This window comes from Mercenaria mercenaria, chromosome 3, assembly GCF_021730395.1.
Source record: "Mercenaria mercenaria strain notata chromosome 3, MADL_Memer_1, whole genome shotgun sequence".
Classification (NCBI taxonomy): domain Eukaryota; kingdom Metazoa; phylum Mollusca; class Bivalvia; order Venerida; family Veneridae; genus Mercenaria; species Mercenaria mercenaria.
Window position 1 is genome coordinate 32,225,489 of NC_069363.1, and position 26,889 is coordinate 32,252,377.

The 26,889-nt window shown below is 37.0% G+C and overlaps 1 protein-coding gene across 1 annotated transcript in view; it reads left to right on the forward strand.

The window, feature by feature from the left end:
* Positions 1 to 850: 850 nt before the first annotated feature.
* Positions 851 to 26,889, forward strand: part of LOC123525161 (leukemia inhibitory factor receptor-like) — a 54,401-nt gene continuing 28,362 nt past the window's right edge. The window contains exons 1-8 of the mRNA XM_053538127.1: positions 851 to 1,012; positions 1,298 to 1,478; positions 2,692 to 2,765; positions 18,336 to 18,552; positions 18,869 to 19,017; positions 19,994 to 20,165; positions 23,981 to 24,139; positions 26,569 to 26,724. Coding sequence (XP_053394102.1) covers positions 866 to 1,012; positions 1,298 to 1,478; positions 2,692 to 2,765; positions 18,336 to 18,552; positions 18,869 to 19,017; positions 19,994 to 20,165; positions 23,981 to 24,139; positions 26,569 to 26,724 — 1,255 coding nt within the window. The 5' untranslated portion in view covers positions 851 to 865. The remainder of the gene's footprint in view (positions 1,013 to 1,297; positions 1,479 to 2,691; positions 2,766 to 18,335; positions 18,553 to 18,868; positions 19,018 to 19,993; positions 20,166 to 23,980; positions 24,140 to 26,568; positions 26,725 to 26,889) is intronic.

Here is a 26,889-nt window from a genome sequence, read left to right on the forward strand (position 1 = left end):
ATCAACTACATTATTTTGTAAAATACCAGAACCATGCAGAACAGTTTCAAAATCATAACATTATATTGCACCCACCGGCATCATCCTGTAGAGTCCTGTTTCCCCCTGTCTCTAATTCGTCTGCCCCTGTCTCAAGGTCGTGTGGTTGTGGGTTCTGAACCTCGTCTCTAGCCATTTCATCCACCTGATGTTTCTGACCCCTCGTCCTTGGGCGGTTTTCCTGTTGCTGGTCATCATGGCGATTCGCTCTGGCATTCTGCCTTTGAACACCATCGTTCCTCTCCCGGCCTCGCTGTCTGTGCCTAACCCTTTCACGTGGCATCTCAAAGACCTTTCTAATTGCGGTGTATTGACGACGTGTAGAACAGTGTAAGTTAAACTTACTGAACAACGTGTAGAAATACAGTGAAGATTTTGCACGGGATTTTTGCTTTTATATCGAACAGCAAGCCATGTTCTCGGCTCACTACACATACACAACAGTTCTGCATTGATAAGACGGGAACCAGTTTAACTCGGGGATAAAAGCAAATTAATCCCGATTCCTTAGCAACGGAAAAACCTTATTTCTCAATAAATAAATAAAATTATTTTAAGGAAATAATTTATATTATGATAGCAGTTTATGTAGACAGCATTTGTTCCCAGCTTTTAAATAATAATTTAGTACCCTTCTTTTGTTTCTGAAATTGCTCTAACATTTTCAAGTGAAGGTATTTCTTGCCATTCCCACTAGAAAAATCTAAGGAAAAAATTAAGATGCAACATTTTATTGCTGTTACTCAACAACCATAAAATGTTCAGTTTTTACTCCTACATATATATACGCAAGTCACATGTGTGAATAAATGTGTATGTTTTATTTATGCTTTTAGTTGAACCAGGGCCTGTGACTGAACTGAAGGGGAAACCATTGCAAAACCGATGTGTAGAGCTTCAATGGAAACCATCAAGTCCAACCAGATCCTACGTGTTTATTGTGACCTACAGATCAACTTGCTCTCCAGAACTGGTGAGTTGGAATGTTGATGTGATATTTTACAAAGTTTTTTTCCCCATGTTACAGAATTCACTTACTGCAAAATCATTTTATTTTATGGGCATGAAATTCCATGGTTTTGGCCTAAGTGACAGTTTCATGTGGATATCATTTTGTGAATGTTGACCTTTGAACTTAAATTAATAGAAATTTTACTGTTTCAGTGGAATTAAATTTCATGGGTTGACTCAACAGTGAAATCCTCGAAAATCAGTGTCCATTGAAAATGAATGATTGGACAGTATTGTTGTATTGCAGGAGAAAAGAGTTTACTATTACAAGAAGAAATTCAATGACAGTGTTGTAATATGTGATCTGGTGCCATATACCTTGTACACATTCAGTGTCAAAGGTCGAGTAATTGAAGACAGTGGAACATACATCGAGCGTGGTTACTGGAGCAAGCCAGAAGTAGTTAAAGTGCGAACGGACAAAGATGGTTTGTCTTTTTATGTTACTAGAATTAATATCTTATGTTAAACATGCATCCCACAAACTTGTCTGTGAAAATCTCAGTTGGATAGTTTTGGGCAGTTATACTAGGATTAGTGTTGAATTGATTTATAACATCTGAATTGTAACACAGTAGTAACGGACTTACACCTTGATTTTGCATAAATTTAACTTATTGATATGACATGATGTATTAAGTGTGCACCTGAGTTTAAAGTCATTTAGTGACAGACTATTAAATAATATCTGTTTCAAGCAATGTAAATCTGTGGATAAACTTTGTTATTCTGTATTTCTCCTCTGCATGCACAAGATTACCATCATTGTAGTTCCCTGTATGATAACAGTTTATTCCATACTGAATGATGTGACATTATTACAAATTCCAGTTCATGGAACTCAGCAGCAGTCTCACTGTAGGAACCGTTCTGTCTTCAGTATCACTCAGATCTCCTAGAATATAGAGACTGGGTAAACACAGAATGAAAGGAAAAGTTATATAGGATATTTGTTTGTTTCAGTGAAATATCAATTTGATTTCACAAGTGAGCATCAAAAACTGATATTTTCACGAGTGGCATAGTCTCGAGTGAAAATGACTTGTTTTTGGTGCTTACGGGTGAAATAAAATTGATACTTCAATCACACAAACAAATTTTCTTTTTATTTCATGTGTAAAACTCTATTTTTGTTGCATAATTTATAAATGTCGAAAATCGCGGGAAAGGTCAGCAGAAAGCATAACAAAAATGACATCATTTTTACGACATCATCGTCATTTTGGTCCCTGGTATTCATAACGCTCGGTATACAATTTGACTTCAATCGCGACGGAGGACCGGAATTAGTTCGGCAAAAACAGTGAAAAATAAAAATGATAATCTACTGTTTCAAAACTGTGGATTATCACTTTTATTTCACTGAAAAAACTCCATAATTCACTGGAAAACATAAAATAAAATGTTTTACTATACAGAACAATAAATTTATATTCAGACTAACACCCAGTCTCTTATTATGTTTTATGAATAAGTGATTATCCAAATATATCAATCTATTGCTCAAACAATGTTGAAAAACCTATCATTATTTAGTTTGATATGAAAGCAGTCATGGTTGAATGTTCAGATCTCAGATGTTGAACCTTGCCAATCTACTATCATCTACTGTCAATACAAACCCTATATTTGACATTTCAGTGCTGGATGTAAATCCTGTGACAACACCTGGACTGTATGAGATATCTGCTGATTCTCTGTCTCTGTACTGGACTGTAAGTAGTTTTGGAAGGTATTTTTGTGTTTTGTTTATACTGGACTGTAGATTTGAAACATGTTGTCATGTTCTCTGTGTCCGTTCTGGACTGTGAATAGTTTGGATTATATTTTTAGCTCACCTGTCACATAGTGACAGGGTGAGCTTTGTGTGATCGCCCGTCAGTCGTCCATCCACAATTTCTTGTGAACATGATAGAGACCACATTTTAGAAGCAATCTTAATCAAACTTGCACACAAATTGTATTGGCATAATATCTCGGTTCTTTTCGAAAACTGGCCCGATCCCATTATGGGTTCCAGAGTTATGGCCCCTTAAATGGCCAGAATTTGCTACTTTTGGCTTGTGAACACGATAGAGACCACATTTTGCAATCAACTTTTATTAAACTTGCACTCAACTTGTATTGGCATAATATCTTGTTCCTTTCGAAAATTGGCCAGATCCCATCATGGTTTCCAGAGTTATGGCCCCTTAAAGGGCCAAAATTTGATATTTTAGGCCCTACTTTCTTGTTTCTTAAGATACAGCTTTGAAATTTGGATGACATGATGATTGTACAGTTTTGCACCATAAATGTGACCTACCGACCTACTTTCTTGTTTTTTTAAGATACAGCCTTGAATTTGGATTACATGTACAGTTTTGCACACGGATCTTAAAACTGACTTTCAGTGACCAAGAATGTGACCTACTGACCTACTTTCTTGTTTTTAAGCTACAGCAAAAAGATTTGGACCACCTGTAATATTTTTTTACAGATTTCAAATGTAATCTTGCATAATTTTTACCTTGACCAGCTCTCCTAATTTTTTTGTTTTTAAATTAAAGCTTAAGTGCAAAACTTAAACTTGTGCAAGCAAGCAACTCGACTCAGGTGAGCGATATAGGGCCATCATGGCCCTCTTGTTGTGTTTTCTGTTCCCATACTGGACTGTGAGTAGTTTTGAAAGGTATTGTTGTGTTCTCTGTGTTTTTACTGGACTCTGATTACTTTTGAAATGTATTGTCGTGTTCTCTACATCTGTACTGGCCTGTAAGTAGTTTTGGAATGTGCTTTTGTGTTCTCTACATCTGTACTGGACTGTCAGTAGTTTTGGAATGTGCTGTTGTGTTCTCTACATCTGTACTGGACTGTAAGTAGTTTTGGAATATGTTGTTGCATTTTCTGCATCTGTACTGGACTGTCATGTTGTGTTCTCTACATCTGTACTGGACTATCAGTAGTTTTGGAATGTGCTGTTGTGTCCTGTACATCTGTACTGGACTGTCAGTAGTTTTGGAATTCCCTACATCTGTACTGGACTGTAAGTAATTTTGGAATGTGTTGTGTTCTCTACATCTGTACTGGACTATCAGTAGTTTTGAAATGTGTTGTTATGTTCTCTTCATCTGTACTGGACTGTCAGTAGTATTGAAATGTGTTGTTGTGTTCTCTACATCTGTACTGGAATATCAGTAGTTTTGGAATGTGTTGTTGTGTTCTCTACATCTGGGACTGTCAGTAGTTTTGGAATGTGTTGTGTTCTCTTCATCTGGGACTGTTAGTAGTTTTGGAATGTGTTGTTGTGTTCTCTACATCTGTACTGGACTGTTAGTAGTTTTGGAATGTGTTGTGTTCTCTACATCTATACTGGACTATCACTAGTTTTGGAATGTGTTGTTGTGTTCTGTACATGTGTACTGGACTGTCAGTTGTTTTTAGCTCACCTGAGCACGAAGTGCTCAAAGGTGAGCTTTTGTGATCGCCCTGTGTCCTCCGTCCGTCGTCGTCAACAATTTGACTGTTAACACTCTAGAGGTCACAATTTTGGCCCAAACTGAATGAAACTTGGTCAGAATGTTACCCTATAAAATCTTGGATGAATTTGATATTGGGTCAACCGGGGTCAAAAACTAGGTCACCACGTCAAATCAAAGGAAAAGCTTGTTAACACTGTAAAGGCCAGATTTATGACTGTATCTTCCTGAAACTTGGTCAGAATGTTAATCTTGATTATCTATAAGTCAAGTTCAAATCTGGGTCAGGTGGGGTCAAAAACTAGGTCACTAGGTCAAGTCAAAGGAAAAGCTTGTTAACACTGTAGAGGCCACATTTATTACAATATCTGCATGAAACTTGGTCAGAATGTTAATCTTAATGATCTCAAGTTCCAGTTTGAATCTGGGTTATGTTGGATCAAAAACTAGGTCACCAGGTCAAATCAAAGGAAAAGCTAGTTTACACTGTAGAGGCCACATTTATGACCATATCTTAATGAAACTTGGTCTATATGTTAATCTTGATTATCTATAGGTCAAGTTCAAATCTGGGTCAGGTTGGGTCAAAAACTAGGCCACTAGTTCAAATCAAAGGAAAAGCTTGTTAACATTCTAGAGGCCACATTTATGACTGTATCTTCATGAAACTTTGTGAGCTTTTGTGATCGCGCGGTGTCCGTCGTCCGTCCGTGCGTGCGTCCGTCCGTAAACTTTTGCTTGTGACCACTCTAGAGGTCACATTTTTCATGGGATCTTTATGAAAGGTGGTCAGAATGTTCATATTGATGATATCTAGGTCAAGTTCAAAACTGGGTCACGTGCCTTCAGAAACTAGGTCAGTAGGTCTAAAAATAGAAAAACCTTGTGACCTTTCTAGAGGCCATATATTTCACAAGATCCTCATGAAAGTTAGTCAGAATGTTCACCTTGATGATATCTAGGTCAAGTTCGAAACTGGGTCACGTGCCATCAAAAACTAGGTCAGTAGGTCAAATAATAGAAAAACCTTGTGACCTCTCTAAAGGCCATATTTTTCATGGGATCTGTATGAAAGTTGGTCTGAATGTTCATCTTTATGATATCTAGGTCAAGTTTGAAACTGGGGCACTTGCGGTCAAAAACTAGGTCAGTAGGTCTAAAAATAGAGAAACCTTGCAACCTCTCTAGAGGCCATATATTTCAAGAGATCTTTATGAAAATTGGTCAGAATGTTAACCCTGATGATATCTAGGTCAAGTTCAAAAATGGGTCACATGCCATCAAAAACTAGTCAATAGGTCAAATAATAGAAAAACCTTGTGACCTCTCTAGGCCATATTTTTCATGGGATCTGTATGAAAGTTGGTCTGAATGTTCATCTTGATGATATCTAGGTCAAGTTGAAAGTGGATCACGTGCTATCAAAAACTAGGTCAGTAGGTCAAATAATAGAAAAACCTTGTGACCTCTCTAAAGGCCATATTTTTTCATGGATCTGTATAAAAGTTGGTCTGAATGTTCATCTTGATGTTTCCAGGTCAAGTTTGAAACTGGGTCACGTGCCTTAAAAAACTAGGTCAGTAGGTCTAAAAATAGAAAAACCTTGTGACCTCTCTAGAGGCCATACTTGTGAATGGATCTCCATAAAAATTGGTCAGAATGTTCACCTGGATGATATCCAGGTCAAGTTTGAAACTGGGTCACGTGCCTTAAAAAACTAGGTCAGTAGGTCAAATAATAAAAAAAAAACCTTGTGACCTCTCTAGAGGCCATACTTTTCATGGGATCTGTATGAAAGTTGGTCTGAATGTTCATCTTGATGATATCTAGGTCAAGTTTGAAACTGGGTCAACTGCGGTCAAAAACTAGGTCAGTAGGTCTAAAATTATTAAAATCTTTTGACCTCTCTAGAGGCCATATTTTTCAATGGATCTTCATAAAAATTGATCTGAATGTTCACCTTGATGATATCTAAGTCAGTTTCGAAACTGAGTCAAGTGCGGTCAAAAACTAGGCCAGTAGGTATAAAAATAGAAAAACCTTGTGACCTCTTTAGAGGCCATATTTTTCATGAGATTTTCATGAAAATTAGTGAGAATGTTCACTTTGATGATATCTAGTTAAAATTCAAAACAGGGTCACGTACCTTCGAAGACTAGGTCAATAGGTCAGATAATAAAAAAACCTTGTGACTTCTCTAGAGATCATATTTTTCAATGGATCTTCATGAAAATTGGTCAAAATTCTTATCTTGATAATATCTAGGTCAGGTTCAAAACTGGGTCACATGAGCTCAAAAACTAGGTCACTATGTCAAATAATAGAAAAAACAACGTCATACTCAAAACTGGGTCATGTGGGAAGAGGTGAGCGATTCAGGACCATCATGGTCCTCTTGTTAGCTCACCTGTCACAAAGTGACAAGGTGAGCTTTTGTGATCGTGCGGTGTCCGTCGTCCATCCGTGCGTCCGTCCGTCCGTCCGTCCGTAAACTTTTGCTTGTGACCACTCTAGAGGTCACATTTTTCATGGGATCTTATGAAAGTTGGTCAGAATGTTCACTTGATGATATCTAGGTCAAGTTCGAAACTGGGTCACGTGCCATCAAAAACTAGGTCAGTAGGTCTAAAAATAGAAAAACCTTGTGACCTCTCTAGAGGCCATATATTTCACAAGATCTTCATGAAAATTGGTCAGAATGTTCACCTTGATGATATCTAGGTCAAGTTCGAAACTGGGTCACGTTCCATCAAAAACTAGGTCAGTAGGTCTAAAAATAGAAAAACCTTGTGACCTCTCTAGAGGCCATATATTTCACAAGATCTTCATGAAAATTGGTCAGAATGTTCACCTTGATGATATCTAGGTCAAGTTCGAAACTGGGTCACGTTCCATCAAAAACTAGGTCAGTAGGTCAAATAATAGAAAAACCTTGTGACCTCTCTAAAGGCCATATTTTTCATGGTATCTGTATGAAAGTTGGTCAGAATGTTCATCTTGATGATATCTAGGTCAAGATCGAAACTGGGTCACGTGCGGTCAAAAACTAGGTCAGTAGGGCTAAAAATAGAAAAACCTTGTGACCTCTCTAGAGGCCATATATTTCATGAGATCTTCATGAAAATTGGTCAGAATGTTCATCTTGATGATATCTAGGTCAAGTTTGAAAGTGGGTCACGTGCCATCAAAAACTAGGTCAGTAGGTCAAATAATAGAAAAACCTTGTGACCTCTCTAGAGGCCATATTTTTCATGGGATCTGTATGAAATTTGGTCAGAATGTTCATCTTGATGATATCTAGGTCAAGTTCGAAAGTGGGTCACGTGCCATCAAAAACTAGGTCAGTAGGTCAAATAATAGAAAAACCTTGTGACCTCTCTAAAGGCCATATTTTTCATGGGATCTGTATGAAAATTGGTCTGAATGTTCATCTTGATGATATCTAGGTCAAGTTCGAAACAGGGTCATGTGCGGTCAAAAACTAGGTCAGTAGGTCTAAAAATAGAAAAACCTTGTGACCTCTCTAGAGGCCATACTTGTGAATGGATCTCCATAAAAATTGGTCAGAATGTTCACCTTGATGATATCTAGGTCAGGTTTGAAACTGGGTCATGTGCCTTAAAAAACTAGGTCAGTAGGTCAAATAATAAAAAAACCTTGTGACCTCTCTAGAGGCCATACTTTTCATGGGATCTGTATGAAAGTTGGTCTGAATGTTCATCTTGATGATATCTAGGTCAAGTTTGAAACTGGGTCAACTGCTATCAAAAACTAGGTCAGTAGGTCTGAAATTATTAAAATCTTTTGACCTCTCTAGAGGCCATATTTTTCAATGGATCTTCATGAAAATTGATCTGAATATTCACCTTGATGATATCTAGGTCAGTTTCGAAACTGGGTCACGTGCGGTCAAAAACTAGGCCAGTAGGTATAAAAATAGAAAAACCTTGTGACCTCTCTAGAGGCCATATTTTTCATGAGATCTTCATGAAAATTAGTGAGAATGTTCACCTTGATGATATCTATGTAAGGTTCAAAACAGGGTCACGTACCTTCGAAAACTAGGTCAATAGGTCAAATAATAGAAAAACCTTGTGACCTCTCTAGAGACCATATTTTTCAATGGATCTTCATGAAAATTGGTCAGAATTTTTATCTTGATAATATCTAGGTCAAGTTCAAAACTGGGTCACATGAGCTCAAAAACTAGGTCACTATGTCTAATAATAGAAAAAACGACGTCATACTCAAAAGTGGGTCATGTGGGAAGAGGTGAGCGATTCAGGACCATCATGGTCCTCTTGTTTTAATGTGTTGTTGTGTTCTCTACATCTGTACTGGACTATCAGTAGTTTTGGAATGTGTTGTGTTCTCTACATTTGTACTGGACTATCAGTAGTTTTGGAATGTGTTGTTGTGTTCTGTACATGTGTACTGGACTGTCAGTTGATTTTTTAGCTCACCTGTCACAAAGTGACAAGGTGAGCTTTTGTGATGGCGCGGTGTCCGTCGTCCGTCGTCCGTCCGTGCGTCCGTAAACTTTTGCTTGTGACCACTCTAGAGGTCACATTTTTCATGGGATCTTTATGAAAGTTGGTCAGAATGTTCATCTTGGTGATATCTAGGTCAAGTTCGAAACTGGGTCATGTGCCATCAAAAACTAGGTCAGTAGGTCTAAAAATAGAAAAACCTTGTGACCTCTCTAAAGGCCATATATTTCATAAGATCTTCATGAAAATTGGTCAGAATGTTCACCTTGATGATATCTAGGTCAAGTTCGAAACTGGGTTACGTGGGTTCAAAAACTAGGTCAGAAGGTCTAAAAATAGAAAAACCTTGTGACCTCTTTAGAGGCCATATTTTTCATGAGATCTTCATGAATATTGGTCAGAATGTTTACCTTGATGATATCTAGGTCAAGTTCGAAACTGGGTCACGTAGGGTCAAAAACTAGGTCATTAGGTCTAAAAATAGAAAAACCTTGTGACCTCTCTAGAGGCCATATTTCTCAATGGATCTTCATGAAAATTGGTCAGAATGTTCACCTTGATGATATCTAGGTCAAGTTTGAAACTGGGTCACGTGGGGTTAAAAACTAGGTCAGTAGATCTAAAAATAGAAAAACCTTGTGACCTCTCTAGAGGCCATATTTTTCATTAGATCTTCATGAATATTGGTCAGAATGTTCATCTTGATGATATCTAGGTCAAGTTCGAAACTGGGTCATGTGGGGTCAAATACTAGGTCAGTAGATCTAAAAATAGAAAAACATTGTGACCTCTCTAGAGGCCATATTTCTCAATGGATCTTCATGAAAATTGGTCAGAAGGTTTTCCCTCTCTAGAGGCGATATTTTTCAATGGATCTTCATGAAAATTGGTCAGAGTGTTTAACTTGAAGATATCTAGGTCAAGTTCGAAACTGGGTCACGTGGGGTTAAAAACTAGGTCAGTAGATCTAAAAATAGAAAAACCTTGTAACCTCTCTAGAGGCCATATTTTTCATGAGATCTTCATGATTATTGGTCAGAATGTTCACCTTGATGATATCTAAGTCAAGTTCGAAACTGGGTCACGTGGGGTTAAAAACTAGGTCAGTAGGTCTAAAAATAGAAAAAACCTTGTGACCTCTCTAGAGGCCATATTTCTCAACGGATCTTCATGAAAATTGGTGAGAATGTTCAGCTTGATGATATCTAGGTCAGGTTTTAACTGGGTCATGTGCGGTCAAAAACTAGGTCAGTAGGTCAAAAAATAGAAAAACCTTGTGACCTCTCTAGAGGCCATATTTTTCACGAGATCTTCATGAAAATTGGTGAGAATGTTCACCTTGATGATATCTAGGTCAGATTTAAAAGTGGGTCACGTGCCTTCAAAAACTAGGCCATTAGGTCAAATAATAGAAAAACCTTGTGACCTCTCTAGAGGCCATATTTTTCAATGGATCTTCATGAAAATTGGTCAGAATTTTTTATCTTGATGATATCTAGGTCACATGTGCTCAAAAACTAGGTCACTATGTCAAATAATAGAAATAACTAGGTCATACTCAGTTAAAAACTGGGTCATGTGGGGATAGGTGAGCGATTCAGGACCATCATGGTCCTCTTGTTTAATGTGTCGTTGTGTTCTCCGTCTCTGTACTGGACTATCAGTAGTTTTAGAATATGTTGGTTCTTGTGTACTCTACATCTGGGACTGTTAGTAGTTTTGGAAAGTGTTGCTGTGTTCTCTACATCTGTACTGGACTGTTAGTAGTTTTGGAATGTGTAGTGTTCTCTACGTCTGTACTGGACTATCAGTAGTTTTGGAATGTGCTGTTGTGTTCTGTACATCTGTACTGGACAGTCAGTAGTTTTGGAATGTGTTGTGTTCTCTACATCTGTACTGGACTGTTAGTAGTCTTGGAATGTGTTGTGTTCTCTACATGTGTACTGGACTGTTAGTAGTTTTGGAATGTGTAGTGTTCTCTACATCTGTACTGGACTATCAGTAGTTTTTGAATGTGTTGTTGTGTTCTCTACATCTGTACTGGACTATCAGTAGTTTTGGAATGTGTTGTGTTCTCTACATTTGTAGTGGACTATCAGTAGTTTTGGAATGCGTTGTTGTATTCTGTACATGTGTACTGGACTGTCAGTTTTTTTTTAGCTCACCTGTCACAAAGTGACAAGGTGAGCTTTTGTGATTGCGCGGTGTCTGTCGTCCGTCCGTCCGTGCGTCCGTCCGTAAACTTTTGCTTGTGACCACTCTAGAGGTCACATTTTTCATTGGATCTTTATGAAAGTTAGTCAGAATGTTCACCTTGATGATATCTAGGTCAAGTTCGAAACTGGGTCACGTGCCATCAAAAACTAGGTCAGTAGGTCTAAAAATAGAAAAACCTTGTGACCTCTCTTAGAGGCCATAATTTTCAATGGATCTTCATGAAAATTGGTCAGAATGTTCACCTTGATGATATCTGATGATAAACTGGGTCACATGCGGTCAAAAACTAGGTCAGTAGGTCTAAAAGTAGAAAAACCTTGTGACCTCTCTAGAGGCCATATATTTCATGAAATCTTCATGAACAATGGTCAGAATGTTCACCTTGATGATATCTAGGTCAAGTTTGAAAGTGGGTCACGTACCATCAAAAATCAGGTCAGTAGGTCAAATAATAGAAAAACCTTGTGACCTCTCTAAAGGCCATATTTTTCAATGGATCTTCATAAAAATTGGTCAGAATGTTCATCTTGATGATATCTAGGTCAAGTTCGAAAGTGGGTCACGTGCCGTCAAAAAGTAGGTCAGTACGTCAAATAATGAAAAAGCCTTGTGACCTCTCTAGAGGCCATATTTTTCATGGCATCTATATGAAAATTGGTCTGAATGTTTATCTTGATGATATCTAGGTCAAGTTTGAAACTGGGTCAACTGCGATCAAAATCTAGGTCAGTAGGTCTTGAAATAGAAAAACCTTGTGACCTCTCTAGAGGCCATACCCTTGAATGGATCTTTATGAAAATTGGTCAGAATGTTCACCTTGATGATATCTAGGTTAAGTTTGAAACTGGGTCACGTGCCTCAAAAAACTAGGTCAATAGGTCAAATAATAGAAAAACCTTGTGACCTCTCTAGAGACCATATTTTTCAATGGATCTTCATGAAAATTGGTCAGAATTTTTATCTTGATAATATCTAGGTCAAGTTCAAAACTGGGTCACATGAGCTCCAAAACTAGGTCACTATGTCAGATAATAGAAAATATGACGTCATACTCAAAACTGGATCATGTGGGAAGAGGTGAGCGATTCAGGACCATCGTGGTCCTCTTGTTTAATGTGTTGTTGTGTTCTCCGTCTCTGTACTGGACTATCAGTAGTTTTAGAATGTGTTGGTTGTTGTGTTCTCTACATCTGGGAATGTTAGTAGTTTTGGAATGTGTTGCTGTGTTCTCTACATCTGTACTGGACTGTTAGTAGTTTTGGAATGTGTAGTGTTCTCTACGTCTGTACTGGACTATCAGTAGTTTTGGAATGTGCTGTTGTGTTCTGTACATCTGTACTGGACAGTCAGTAGTTTTGGAATGTGTTGTGTTCTCTACATCTGTACTGAACTGTTAGTAGTTTTGGAATGTGTAGTGTTCTCTACATCTGTACAGGACTATCAGTTGTTTTGGAATGTGATGTTGTGTTCTGTACATCTGTACTGGATTGTCAGTTGTTTTGGAATGTGTTGTTGTGTTCTGTACATCTGTACTGGACTGTCAGTAGTTTTGGAATGTGTTGTTGTGTTCTCTACATGTGTACTGGACTGTTAGTGGTTTTGGAATGTGTAGTGTTCTCTACATGTGTTCTGGACTGTCAATAGTTTTGGAATATGTTGTTGTGTTCTCTACATCTGTACTGGACTGTCAGTAGTTTTGGAATGTGCTGTTGTGTTCTCTACATCTGTACTGGACTGTAAGTAGTTTTGGAATGTATTTTCATGATCATATCTGTTACAGTAATTACTGATAGTCATGCTGTATTTAATACATCAGTATGAATAATTGTTTGAGCTTTAGATCGAAATGTTCTGCTTCTCTGACACTATTTCTCACAGAGTTGTTGTTCTTGATCTCTCTGTTCCCACTGTCAATCTCTGCGAAGTGGTATGTCTCTATTGTGTAGCAACTGTGGAGGATTTTAAAGGTTTTATGAAAACGGGGGTCATATCAAGTTAAAGACTTCAGATGGTAACAAAATATTCCAGGGTTAACTGTTTGATTTAAACCAATAAGCAGCAGGATGACACTGACAGCCATTAATAGTGAATTTTTATCAGTTGTTAAAAAAATTATATTTATTGGGAGTTGCATTCTAGCTAGTTTGATTTCATGATAGCATAGACATGGAATTAGGAGATGCTTGTAAAGCAGTTTTTAGGCATCTAGAAACAACTTTTTGTTCAGGAATTTTGAACAAAATTGGGCTTAGATATTGACAGAAAACAAAATTTATGCTTCTTAACTGAGGCAGAAAGAACCACAACAATAGTTTCTGTAAAGATATTCATTGCCTATCATTCACTAAAATATTTCATCTTTAATTATTGACTTCAAATGATAGAAACCCTCATGAAATGTAACTTTACTACATATATGGATTTAAAGTGTATGTGGAGCTGCTTTCATAATTAGATGTCGTGCAGTAACAGTCAGTTGTAAAAAAATCTTCCAGTTTTTTTGGTACTGGTACTGATGATAAACTCGGACAGATGATAAAGTCGACCACCTTCAGACTATTCAATTTCTGTCGGTTATTTATATAATTGAACACCCTGTCTAATAGCAATCACTTATACAACACCAACTGGTGTAAATAAAAACAAAACTGGTAAATATTCTGTATAAATAAATGACTTAGGCCTCACCAAATTAAAAAGTTGTTCATCAGATTTGCCGCTCGTATATTTTCAGAAACACAAAAAAAAATGATTTTTTGTTTGTTTTTGTCTTGCGCTCGCCCCATTGAAAAAAGTCAAGCCAAAATTTGATGGTGCACTACTTTTTACGGACGTAAAAGTGTACAAATGCTTATAATTCCAGTCCCAGATTGTTCTAAAATGGACTTTAATCATAATAAATACATACTACGCACACATCGTCTATATAATATATCATAATATTTAGTTGCATTAAAGTTATTTCCCCTTTATGCAGTTACACCATTTTCTTCAGATGATTACCAAATGGAAGTGGCTATTCTTACGGTTCCGTAGGAATAGCCTCGCAGGCTATTCTTACGGCTCTTCCCTAAGAATAGTGAAAAGCCCGCATGTGTCTATTCCTACAGCTCTCCCTACGAATTATGAAATGTCCGCAGGTGGTTATTCTTACGGCAGTTTTGTGTTACACATCGTACTGAATTACTTTTCCGGTAAGGAAATCCAGAGAAGACAAAAAAAGGGAAGTGATTCCCCTAGTTTTAACGCATTTTATCACATTTTATTACTTCCATTTGTTACATAAACAAATAATTTTAATACAACAAATTTATCGTAAGTGTAAAATACTTATTTAACTGAAATTTGTCTTCTAAATAAATCGGAAAATGATTGTTGGTTGTACAGATGTAGATGTAAATACATACGTTATTAATATTGAAACACTAAAAAAATATTGTCCAAGTGTTTTCAACTAAACCAGTCAGAGAATCATTGATCTATGTTTCGTGTATATACATGCATATTTTTCACAACAGTACAAATCTCTTACCACTCTAAACATGTTTATTGCCCTTTAATGTAGTTTTATACTTGACGTTTGTCACACATCAGCTTGACATGTTTGCATCAGTTCTGACCTGACATTTTATTTGTTACACAATGACCAAATGTGATTACATGTCATTTCCGAAATCGGTTGAAAATAAATCTGTTGAATGACTTCAGTACAATGTATTGTAATACAAAACTGCCGTAGGAATAACCATCTGCGGGCTTTTCACTATTCTTACGGGAGAGCCGTAATAATAGCCTGCGAGGCTATTCATATAGGACCGTAAGAATAGCCACTTCCTTACTAAATTGAGTTGCTACAAAAATCGGATTTATTTCATTGAAAATTGGATGAAAAAAACATACTAATTTATTTGATAACATCAATCTACATTATTTTGGTAAGGATAAATATGTATTGATGCATGTCATTTTTAGCTCACCTGTCACAAAGTGACAAGGTGAGCTGTTGTGACCGCTTGATGTCCGTCGTGCGTTGTGCGTCGTGCGTTGTGCGTCGTGCGTCAACAATTTGTAAAACAATCTTCTTCTTGAAAACCACTGGGCAGAATTTCACCAAACTTCACAGGAATGATCCTTGGGTGGCCCCCTTTCAAAATTGTTCAAAGAATTGAATTCCATGTAGAACTCTGGTTGCCATGGCAACCGAAATGAAAATCTTTAAAAATCTTCTTCTCAAAAACCAGAAGCCCTAGAGCTTAGATATTTGGTGTGAAGCATTGCCTAGTGGACCTCTACCAAATTTGTTCAAATCATGACCCCGGGGTCAAAATTGACCCGGCCCCAGGGGTCACTTGATTTTACATAGGAAAATCTTAAAAAATCTTCTTCTCAAAAACCAGAAGCCCTAGAGCTTAGATATATGGTGTGAAGCATTGCCTAGTGGACCTCTACCAAGTTTGTTCAAATCATGACCCCGGAGTCAAAATTGAACCCGTCCCAGGGGTCACTTGATTTTACATAGGAAAATCTTCAAAAAATTTCTAAAAATTAACCAGAAGGTCTAGAGCTTAGATATGTCACATGTAGCATTGCCTACTGGACCTCTACAAAATTTGTTCAAATCATGACCCCCGGGGTTAAAATTGACCCCGCCCCAGGGGTCACTTGATTTTACATAGGAAAATCTTAAAAAATCTTCTTCTCGAAAACCAGACGCCCTAGCTCTTAGATATTTGGTGTGAAGCATATTTGGTGTCAAAATTGACCCCGCCCCAGGGGTCACTTGATTTTACATAGGAAAATCTTAAAAAATCTTCTTCTCAAAAACCAGAGGCCCTAGAGCTTAGATATTTGACATGTAGCATTGCCTAGTGGACCTCTACTAAAGTTGTTCAAATCATGACCCCGGGTTAAAATTGACCCCGCCCCAGGGGTCACTTGATTTTACATAGGAAAATCTTAAAAAATCTTCTTCTCAAAAACCAGAAGCCCTAGAGCTTAGATATATGGTGTGAAGCATTGCCTAGTGGACCTCTACCAAGTTTATTCAAATCATGACCCCGGAGTCAAAATTGAACCCGTCCTAGGGGTCACTTGATTTTACATAGGAAAATCTTCAAAAAGTTTCTAAAAATAAACCAGAAGGCCTAGAGCTTAGATATATCACATGTAGCATTGCCTAGTAGACCTCTGCAAAATTTGTTCAAATCATGTCCCCCGGGGTTAAAATTGACTCGCCCCAGGGGTCACTTGATTTTTCATAGGAAAATTTTTACAAAAATTTCTAAAAATAAACCAGAAGGCCTAGGTCTTAGATATTTGACATGTAGCATTGCCTAGTAGACTTCTACAAAATTTGTTCAAATCATGACCCCAGGGGTCAAATTGACCCCGCCCCATGGGGTTACTGGATTGTACATAGAAAAATCTTCAAAATTTTCTAAAAATAAACTAGATGAGCTTAGATATTTGACATGTAGCATTGCCTAGTGGACCTCTTCAAATTTTTTTCAAATCTTGACCCCCCAGGTCAAATTGACCCAGCCCCAGGGGTTACTTTATTTTATGTAACTATAAATAGCTTATTTAGTAACTTCTAAAGATTATTGGCCGTAGGGAAAAACCGAGACCACTTTTCTGTGGTACAACATGGATGGTTCCTCCAATTAGGTGTATTTTGAAATATCTGTACCTTTAAGAAAATTTCAACTATATTTACTCATGATTCTTTTGATTGATCTTGAGTATGATTTTTTGACCTTCCTGTTCTGAAGTGCAATGATAACAGGTGAGCGATATAGGACCATTATGGCCCTCTTGTTCTTTTTTCTGTTTTCCTGTCCAAATGATCAGCATTTGTATATGAAAGTGGGTGGGGTAAGGAATTTACATTATGAGTTGTGTTCAGACAAGTTTAGATTTTCAAATTTTCCAATCCTCGAGTAGAATAATGTTAATGCACGTTAATCTCCATTTCAGACCTTAATTGAGACTTTATTTCAACAAATTTAATCCGTTAAGGAAGTTTAAAGTTAGAACAAGAGCTGTCCGTAAGACAGCATGCTCGACTTTTTTTAGTGCCTTGACTCTGAATTAGAGCTTTGCTAGTAAAAGGGCATAATAGCCAAAAGCTTTGAAAGTAACAGAGCTATTGGACGTTGTATAAAACTTAAACAAAAAAAATCTACGTTAAAAAGGGGCATAACTCTGTCAAAATTCAATCAGAGTTATAGGGATTGTTTCTCCTGGTGTAGACTTTGATAGTAAATAACTGTTTTGAGTTTCAAGTTAAAAAATTTAATAGTAACAAAGATATTTGACTTTATCAAAAACTTCGAAAAGTCGAGCTAAAAATGCTACATTTTCAAAGCAGTAAATATTAAGTCACATATCTATGTCATTATTATGATTTATGTTATGCACTGTTATATATTACATATTTTCTAACAGCATTTTCAAAAGCATACATTTTTTGATTACACTGTACTATATGCCAATGTTATTACCTTTTTTCACATGTTCGCTTTGTTGTGCGTCTGCAGGTCAAATTTTCTCAATCCCTGGTGAATTATTTTTAATGTAAAGGGCTGTACATTCTATTTTAAGGTTTTTATTAGTCAATCGAAAGCCAAATCAAGACAAATATATTTCTTTGCTCGCTCATGATTTCTCAGAAACAAAAAAAAATATTTAAATAATTTTTTCGCTCGCCGCCTCAATTTTTTCAGAAAAAAATCCGATGAACAACTTTTCAATTTGGTGTGGCCTTACATTTATCTGTTTAAAAATATTTATCCAAAATTATTGGGGAAGAGGATATTTTTTTGCACATGTTCTTTATTTTGATACCAACCATTTATAACAATTGGCAGAAATAAAAAAGTTACAGGTAAAAAACCTCATTTTCTGTCCGAGTTTATCATCACTACCAGTAGACATATTTATACTGTTTAATTATAAATGTGTTGTGTACTTTTTTAAACATAATGCATTTAACAGTTAATGCACATAAACTTGTAAATTTTACGTTTTCGTAAATTATATCTAGTAATTGCTCATATTTTCAAATATGAAATTTTGGCCGAGTATATCATTAATGTTATAAATTTGGTTACTGTTTCAGCCAATGAAGGATTGCGATTTACATGATGCATCAGATAACGTGAGTTACATTCTGTCACTGAACAATGTGACCAAATCAGTGAAACATCCGGCTTTCATGGCAGAGATAGATATACATGTTCCACGAATGAGTATGCTCAATGTTACTGTTCAAGCTTCAAACAGCGTGGGCTCCCCTCCCTCGAACAGAGATGTTACCATTTTCCCAGCATTGGATGGTATGGTGAAAATTAGTTTTCACATGTTATTATTTTATTTGTGTGTTCGTCTTAATTTGTATTATTTTTTTTTTGTGTGTTAGTCTTATTTTGTATCAAAATTCTAATCTGTTTTTTTCTGTTTTAAAGATTATGTTATGTTCATTATTTTCAACATTAATGGAATCAAACATTGCAGACAGACTATGTATAGTTGATTAAATAATAAATGATATGGAAATGGCAAAAACACATAAAAATCAGAAGAAAAGAAAATTTTACTCAACATTTAATTATGCTTTTAGTAATCTGATAATACTTTACCTGTATTTGACAGACCTTAGTCCCTCAGAACTGATAGTACAGTACAACAAGACAATTAAAGATTGTGTGACATCAGCTGAGATAGTAGTCAGGGAAAAACTGTCCAAGTTCTCTGATGTGTCCCATACATTGGTCTGGTGTAAAGGAACACAAGACTGTCAGGTAGGCTCTGTGATGTATGTAATGTGCCCACTTAATTTGTTATGAGTGAAACAGGGGATAATCAAAATCCCCTTGATCAAAATCCCCTCCACTGAAAAAAGATGGAGTGTTAGAAAATCCCCTTCACACTTTTGAAAGGGGTATCACAAGGGGATTTTGTAACAACCTGTCTTTTTTCAGTGAAGGAGATTTCGATCAATGGGATTTTGATGTACACTCAAGTGGGAGTGTATCAAGTATCTAACTTTTGATTTTGTGACTGCAAAATGAGGAAAATACACATTTTGTTAGTTACCAGTATAATGCTATGTTTATTACAATGGCCTGTTTAAATTACTTCAGTGACTGCAGTGATCATTTTTAACTCATCTGATTTTTTTTTTAAAAAGATGAGTTATTGTCATCACTTGATCGGCGTTGGCGTTGCCTGGTTAAGTTTTATATTTAGGTCAGCTTTTCTCCTAAACTATCAAAGCTATTGCTTTAAAACTTGCAACACTTGTTCACCATCATTAGCTGACTCTGTACAGCAAGAAACATAACTCCATCCTGCTTTTTGCAAGAATTATGGCCCCTTTTGCACATAGAAAATATCAGATTTCTTGGTTAAGTTTTGCATTTAGGTCAACATTTCTCCTTTACGGTCAAAGCTATTGCTTTAAAACTTGGAGCATTTATTCACCATTAAAAGCTGACACTGCACAGCAAGTACTGTAACTCTGCATTGCTTTTTGCAAGAATTATGGCCCCTTTTGGACAGAGACAAAAAAATCAGATGAGCCTCTGCATCCACATGGTGGGGCTCTTGTTTACTATAGATTGCATTAAATTATGTTACCATTTTAAAATTATTAAATTGTAAGCAGGTAGAGCTTTACTGCTGAAATAAATAAGATTAGAGTTTCGTAGCAGCAACCTAATGCCCTTATGTTTTTTATTTTTGAAGTTTTTAAATTGTGATCTAATTGAATTTCAGGAGCCAGTTATATTTGAGAAACTGAAAAATGCAACTGCTTTTGTGTTCCCTGGCAACCTGTGTGATGCTGACTATCGCTATGGTTTAGCTACCCATGGTTACCTTAAAGGTCAAAGTGAGATAACTGATACTGGTATTCACTGGGAACTTTGTATTTACCAGTCAGGAAAAGGTAAAGTTATATGCTACATGAAACATCTCAGTATGCTGAACTCTTACAAATACATATGACTGCTACATATTATACCATGTTACACTTGTAGCTCTGTATATCTCTGGATGTCTAGCTCACTCGGATATGACCGCTAAATGTTATCTATTTAAAACCTTTAAGAAAACAGAGATCTTGAGACTGTACCAGGTTTAATGCTCAACAATACAGATTATATTTCAAGTTGTTGAATAGAGAAAATGCTAACTATTTACAGACATTAAAATGATGATTTGTGGTATGTCAGCTTGTTAATCGCTATCACTGTCACACTTTCACACTAACTGTCACACTCACATTTTCACTGTGACATGATGATGTCTTTTGGAGAATATAAACCCAAAGTTCATAACTCCAAGATCAAAGTCACACTTGGAGATAAAAGATTCGGGTCAATTCCATATCTCATTCCTAAGGGATTTTGAAATAACTGGCATAATTGTGAGCCTTAACAGTCATGTTACCCAGGTTCTCAGTTTTAAGGTCAGTGTGATGGTAGTCTGTTATTCATCAAGTGATTTTTAGAAGACTTAAAACTTTTTTAACATCTATTATAGGGAAAGTTCTCACATTTTTTATTTCTTATGGTAGAGGTAAGTTATAACTGGAATGTGTGTCACAATCAACACTCAGGTCTACTGCATCTTAGTCAAAGTCATATTTGGTTTAATATATTTAGAGAATCCATTTCATGTTTGGTCAGTAACTATGTTATCCTTGAAGGGATTTTGAAGAAACTTGGCATAAGTGTGACAGGATTACATTGACATATAAAAATATATTAACCTTTACCCTGCTAAATTTCTATAATGAAGTCACCCATCTTTCAGTTTGCAATTTGGACAGTTACCATTAACCCTGTTAAAATGGGTGCTGACCAAAAAAATACTGAGTGAATGGCAAACAGTGCTGATCATGATCAGACTGCGCAGATGTGCAGACTGATCATGATCTACACTGGTCGCAAAGGCATAATCAGTCATGTTTAACATGATAAGGGTTAAGGTTATGACCTACCGGTATACAATTTAGGAAATTGAAATGAATGGGCCATAACTTGAACATAAAATTTATACTTTTGTATCTCCTTTTATTGAACCCAAAATGACATTTTGTTAATTAAATCAAGTTATTGTTACTTTTGGCCCATTTATTGGTCAGTTTAAGGTCATATCTACCAGTTAAAACCTTTTAAGATTGCATGTTATATGATTTTGGATACAACAGGTATATAGTGAATAGGTCAAAGCTAGGAGATACTTTAATTGTAGACAATTTAACTTACAGACCTGCTTATATAATTTCCAATGTATGCAGGGAATTTTTAATCCCCCGCCGTGGCGGAGGGATTATAGGAATGGTTAGCGTCCGTCCTTCCGTCCATCCTTCCGTCCGTAACAAAATCGTGTCCGGTCCATATCTCCTAAACCCCTTGAAGGATTTTCATGAAACTTGGGTCAAATGATCACCTCATCAAGACAATGTGCAGAACCCATGAGTCAGCCTTGTCGGTTCAAGGTCAAGGTCACAGCTCAAGGTCAAAGGTTTGAGCCTGCCATTTTGTGTCCGCTCTATATCTCCTAAACCCCTGGAAGGAATTTTATAAAACTTGGGTCAAATGATCACCTCATCAAGACGATGTGCAGAACCCACGAGTCAGCCATGCCGGCTCAAGGTCAAGGTCACAACTCAAGGTCAAAGGTTTGAGCCTTCCATTTTGTGTCCGCTCTATATCTCCTAAACCCCTGGAAGGAATTTTATAAAACTTGGGTCAAATGATCACCTCATCAAGATGATGTGCAGAATCCACGAGTCAGCCATGCCGGCTCAAGGTCAAGGTCACAACTCAAGGTCAAAGGTTTGAGCCTTCCATTTTGTGTCCGCTCTATATCTCTTAAACCCCTTGAAGGAATTTTATAAACCTTGGGTCAAATGATCACCTCATCAAGACGATGTGCAGAACCCATGAGTCAGTCATGCCGGCTCAAGGTCAAGGTCACAACTTACGGTCGAAGGTTTGAGCCTTCCATTTTGTGTCCGCTCTATATCTCCTAAACCCCTTGAAGGATTTTCATCAAACTTGGGTCAAATGATCACCTCATCAAGGCGATTTGCAGAACTTATGAGTCAGCCATGTCGGCTCAAGGTCAAGGTCACAACTGAAGGTCAAAGGTTTGAGCCTTCCATTTCGTGTCCGCTCAATATCTCCTAAACCCCTCGAAGGAATTTTATAAAACTTGGGTCAAATGATTACCTCATCAGAACGATATGCAGAAATTATGAGTCAACCATGCCAGCTCAAGGTCAAGGTCACAACTAAGGGTCAAAGGTTTGAGCCTTCCATTTGGTGTCCACTCTGTATCTCCTTAACCCCTTGAAGGATTTTCATCAAACTTAGGTCAAATGATCACCTCATCAAGAACTCATGAGTTAGCCATGTCAACTCAAGATCAAGGTCACAACTGAAGGTCAAAGGTTTCAGCTCCGTATCTCCTAAACCCCTTGAAGGAATTTCATGAAACTTTGGTCAAATGATCACCTCATCAAGACGTTGTGCAGAATTCATGAGTCAGCCATGTCAGTTGAAGGTCAAGGTCACAGCTAAAATCAAAGGTTTACCCTTTCACTATCCATAGCAGTGGCGGGGGATTTAGCTGTCTTTCAGACTGCCTTGTTATAACTTGGATCTCTAATTGAGACTTTGACCTTTACATTGGTCATGACCTGAAGGTCACCATGTAAAAGTGTAGATGGAAACAATATATTCATACAGATTATTTAAGTTGCACAGTAACGGGCATACCAGTTGTAAATGTTCTCTTTGTCATGTACTATGAATCATTTAATTTCGAGGGCATGAAATTTCGTGGTTTTGGTCAAAATGGCAATTTCATGGGGACATGAATTAGTGAATTACAACTTTTGAAAATAAAGTGAATGGGAATTTTACTTGTTCGTTGGGATTACATTTTGTGGATTGACTCAACCACGAAATCCACGAAAATTAGTCCCCCACGAATATTAATGATTTCACAGTATTCTCTTCTGTGGGGATTTTGTCAGACTCATTCTTTATGTACAGAAGTTTATCTAAGATAGGAATATTTTGGTAAATTATATTTGAATAATGCTTAACCTTTAGCCTGCTGGCGGCAAGTGATTATGCCTTTGCGACCAGTGCAGACCAAGATCAGCCTGCACAGTGCACATCCGTGCAAGCTGATCATGGTCTGCACTGTTTGCTATTCAGTCAGTAGATTTTCAGTAAACACCCCTCCAAATAATAAATGGTATTGGCCAGATTGAATGATGGACCTGTCCATTTTAGAAATTTAGCAGGGTAAAGGTTAAAGGAAAAGTACTTTATATGAAGAGATACATGTTAACATTAATTTTCCTTGAAGGATGATAGTTTACACCATGATACTTTATTTACCGCATAAAATCTTTCATTATATTACGTTATGATATATATTTGTTTTGTTTAAATATTTCAAAGATATTTTAATCCTTATCATGCTTGACACAATTGATTCTGAATTTGCAACCAGTACAGATCATGATCAGCCTGTACATCCATGCAGTCTGATCAAGATCTGCACTGTTCACCATTCAGTCAGTATTTTTTGGTAAACACCCCTTTTAACAGTTAATGGTACTGTTCAAATTGAAAGGTGGACAAGTTCATTATAGAAATTTAGCGGGATAAGGGTTAAATGACGATTTATTGGCGAGTGCGAATCATAAACTCAAGTTATATTTGCCGTGTGTTTCAGAGATTGACAAGCCGTTAGGCAATGTTCGACTGTGGGAGGTTGAAGAGGGTACAGGATTTACTGTCGAATGGACTCACTACAACTGTAAAGAAATGAAAGTTTTTATCACTCATTACAATGTAGAATACTGTGTGTCTGGTGATAAAGATGATTGTTCATGTAAGTAAAAAAAATATAAAAGCATGTCATTTTGAGCTCACCTATCACGTAGTGACAAGGTGAGCTTTTGTGATTGCCCTTTGTCCGTCTGTCCGTCGTCTGTCCACACTTTCCTTGTTAACATGATAGAGACCACATTTTGTATTTGATTTTTATCAAACTTGAACACAACTTATATGGGCATATTATCTCGGTTCCTTTTGAAAATTGTCCAGATCCCATCATTGGTTCCAGAGTTATGGCCTCTTAAAGGGCCAAAATTTGCTATTTTTGGCTTGTGAACACGATAGAGACCACATTTTGCAATCAACTTTAATCTAACTTGCACACAACCTGTATCAGCATAATATCTCGGTTCCTTTAGAAAACTGGCCAGATCCTATCATGCATTGCAGAGTTATGGCTCCTTAAAGGGCCGAAATTTGCTTTTTTTGGCTTGTGAACACAATAGAGACAACATTTTGCAATCCACTATAATCAAACTTGCATACAACTTGTATTGGCATAATATCTCGTTTCCTTTCGAAAACTGGCTGGATCCCATCATGGGTTACAGAGTTATGGCTCCTTAAAGGGCCGAAATTTGCTTTTTTTGGCTTATGAACACAATAGAGACAACATTTTGCAATCCACTATGATCAAACTTGCATACAACTTGTATTGGCATAGTATCTCGGTTCCTGTCGAAAACTGGCCAGATCCCATTACAGGTTGCAGAGTTATGGCCTCTTAAAGGGCCAAAATTTGCTGTTTTGGCTTTTGTAGCCATATAGAGACTTCATTTATGATTTGATTTGATACTGGATTCCATGATGAATCTGTCAGATCCAATCATAGGTTCGGGAGTAACAGCCCCTGATTGACCACTGAAAGAGCCAAAATTTGGTAATTTTTACCTTGTGAACACGATAGAAGTGACATTTTATATTTGATTTACACCACACTTACACACAACTTAAGTCACAATAAGATCTCGGTTCCTTCTGAAAACTGGCTAGATTCCATCATGGGTTCTAGAGTTACTGCGCCTGAAAGTGGCAAAATTTTCTATTTTGGACTTTTCAGCCATATAGAGGTTTCATTTATGCTTTGATTTGATACAAACTTGCACAGAATGATTATCTTGATGAGCTCTAGGTCTGAATCTAAACTGGGTCATGTTGGGTCAAAAACTAGGTCAACAGGTCAAATCAAAGGAAAAGCTTGTTAACAACCTAGAGGCCACATTTATGACCCTATCTTCATGGAACTTGGTCAGAATGTTTATCTTAATGATTTCTAGGCCAGATTCGAAACTGATTCGTATGGGGTCAAAAACTAGGTCACCCGGTCAAATCAAAGGAAAAGCTTGATAACACTCTTGAGGCCACATTTATGACCCTATCTTCATGAAACTTGGTCAGAATGTTTATCTTGATGATTCCTAGGTAAGTTTAAACTGGATCATATGGGGTCAAAAACTAGGTCACCTGGTCAAATCAAAGGAAAGCTTGTTAACACTCTTGTTCATTTGATGTGCATGAAACTTGGTCAGAATGTTTGTGTGCATGAAATATTGGAAGAATTTTTATCTTGGTCATGTAGGGTCAAAAACTAGGTCACCAGGCCAATTCAAAGAATAAGCTTGTTTACACTCAAGAGGCACCGTTTTTTGGTCCAATCTTAATGAAAATAGGTCAGAATATTTGTCTGCATGAAATCACTAGGTAAAACATGTTTACACTGTTATTGTGTGTTACTCAGGTGAGCGACTTAGGGCCATCTTGGTCCTCTTGTTCTTGTTTAGAGTTTTAAAATATTTACATTTAAACTAATTCCCCATATACTTCTTGCATGTCTAAAGAATGTATTGATATTTTACTGTAACATATTTTCTGTATAGCCAGAACTGTTTTTGGCTGTTATGATTCTGTCGTTTTGGCCAGTGCTGTGGTAAGGTGTTACAATAGTGATTAATTGAAATTTTTTGTATATGACAAAGTAGAACATAACGTCAAAAGTTTCTTTTCAGTGAATCATTGAAAATAGTTGTCTTGGGTCAAGTCGTGAACTAGTGATTGGTGGATACAGTGATTAATCAGTGGATCACTGCTAGTACCTTGGTTGTATCGTGTTACCTACAGTTTGAATTAAAGTGACAAAATAATTATCATCCTTGTACTTACTGACTGACTTCAAAGACATGTTAACCCACGCGCTTAGCTCAATAAGGAGAGCGCTGATGTGCAGATGGTGGAGTTCGATCCTCCGTGACGATTTGATAAAAGACATTGTGTCTGAAATCATTCGTCCTCCACAACTCGGGAAGTTGGCGGTTACTTGCAGAGAAAATGGTTGTACTGGTACAGTTACATATCTGAAATACTGTTGAAAAATGGTGTTAAACCCAAAACAAACAAACAAATCAAACATGTGTTTGTTCCTTTCAGGTAAAAGTAAAAACACTGTGAATGTCTCTCGACATAACACAAGTTACACTTCGACGAATGATCTATTAGCTGGTTCCCATGTGTGCGTCTGGGTTAGAGGGGTATGCAGCACTGGAAAGGGACCAGCAAATGAAAAACCAAAAACACTAAATATTGGTAAGAAGATGAGAAAACTTAAGCTTTATTTTGTTTGCGTTTTGGGGCGAAAGTGCCATTTTGTATACTTCTGTCAGAAGATAAAGCTTGTTTAGTAAAACTTGTTTGGCCAAACATACACAGCTGAAACTTGGGTATCTCAGATTCCAAGTGTTTTATCATTTG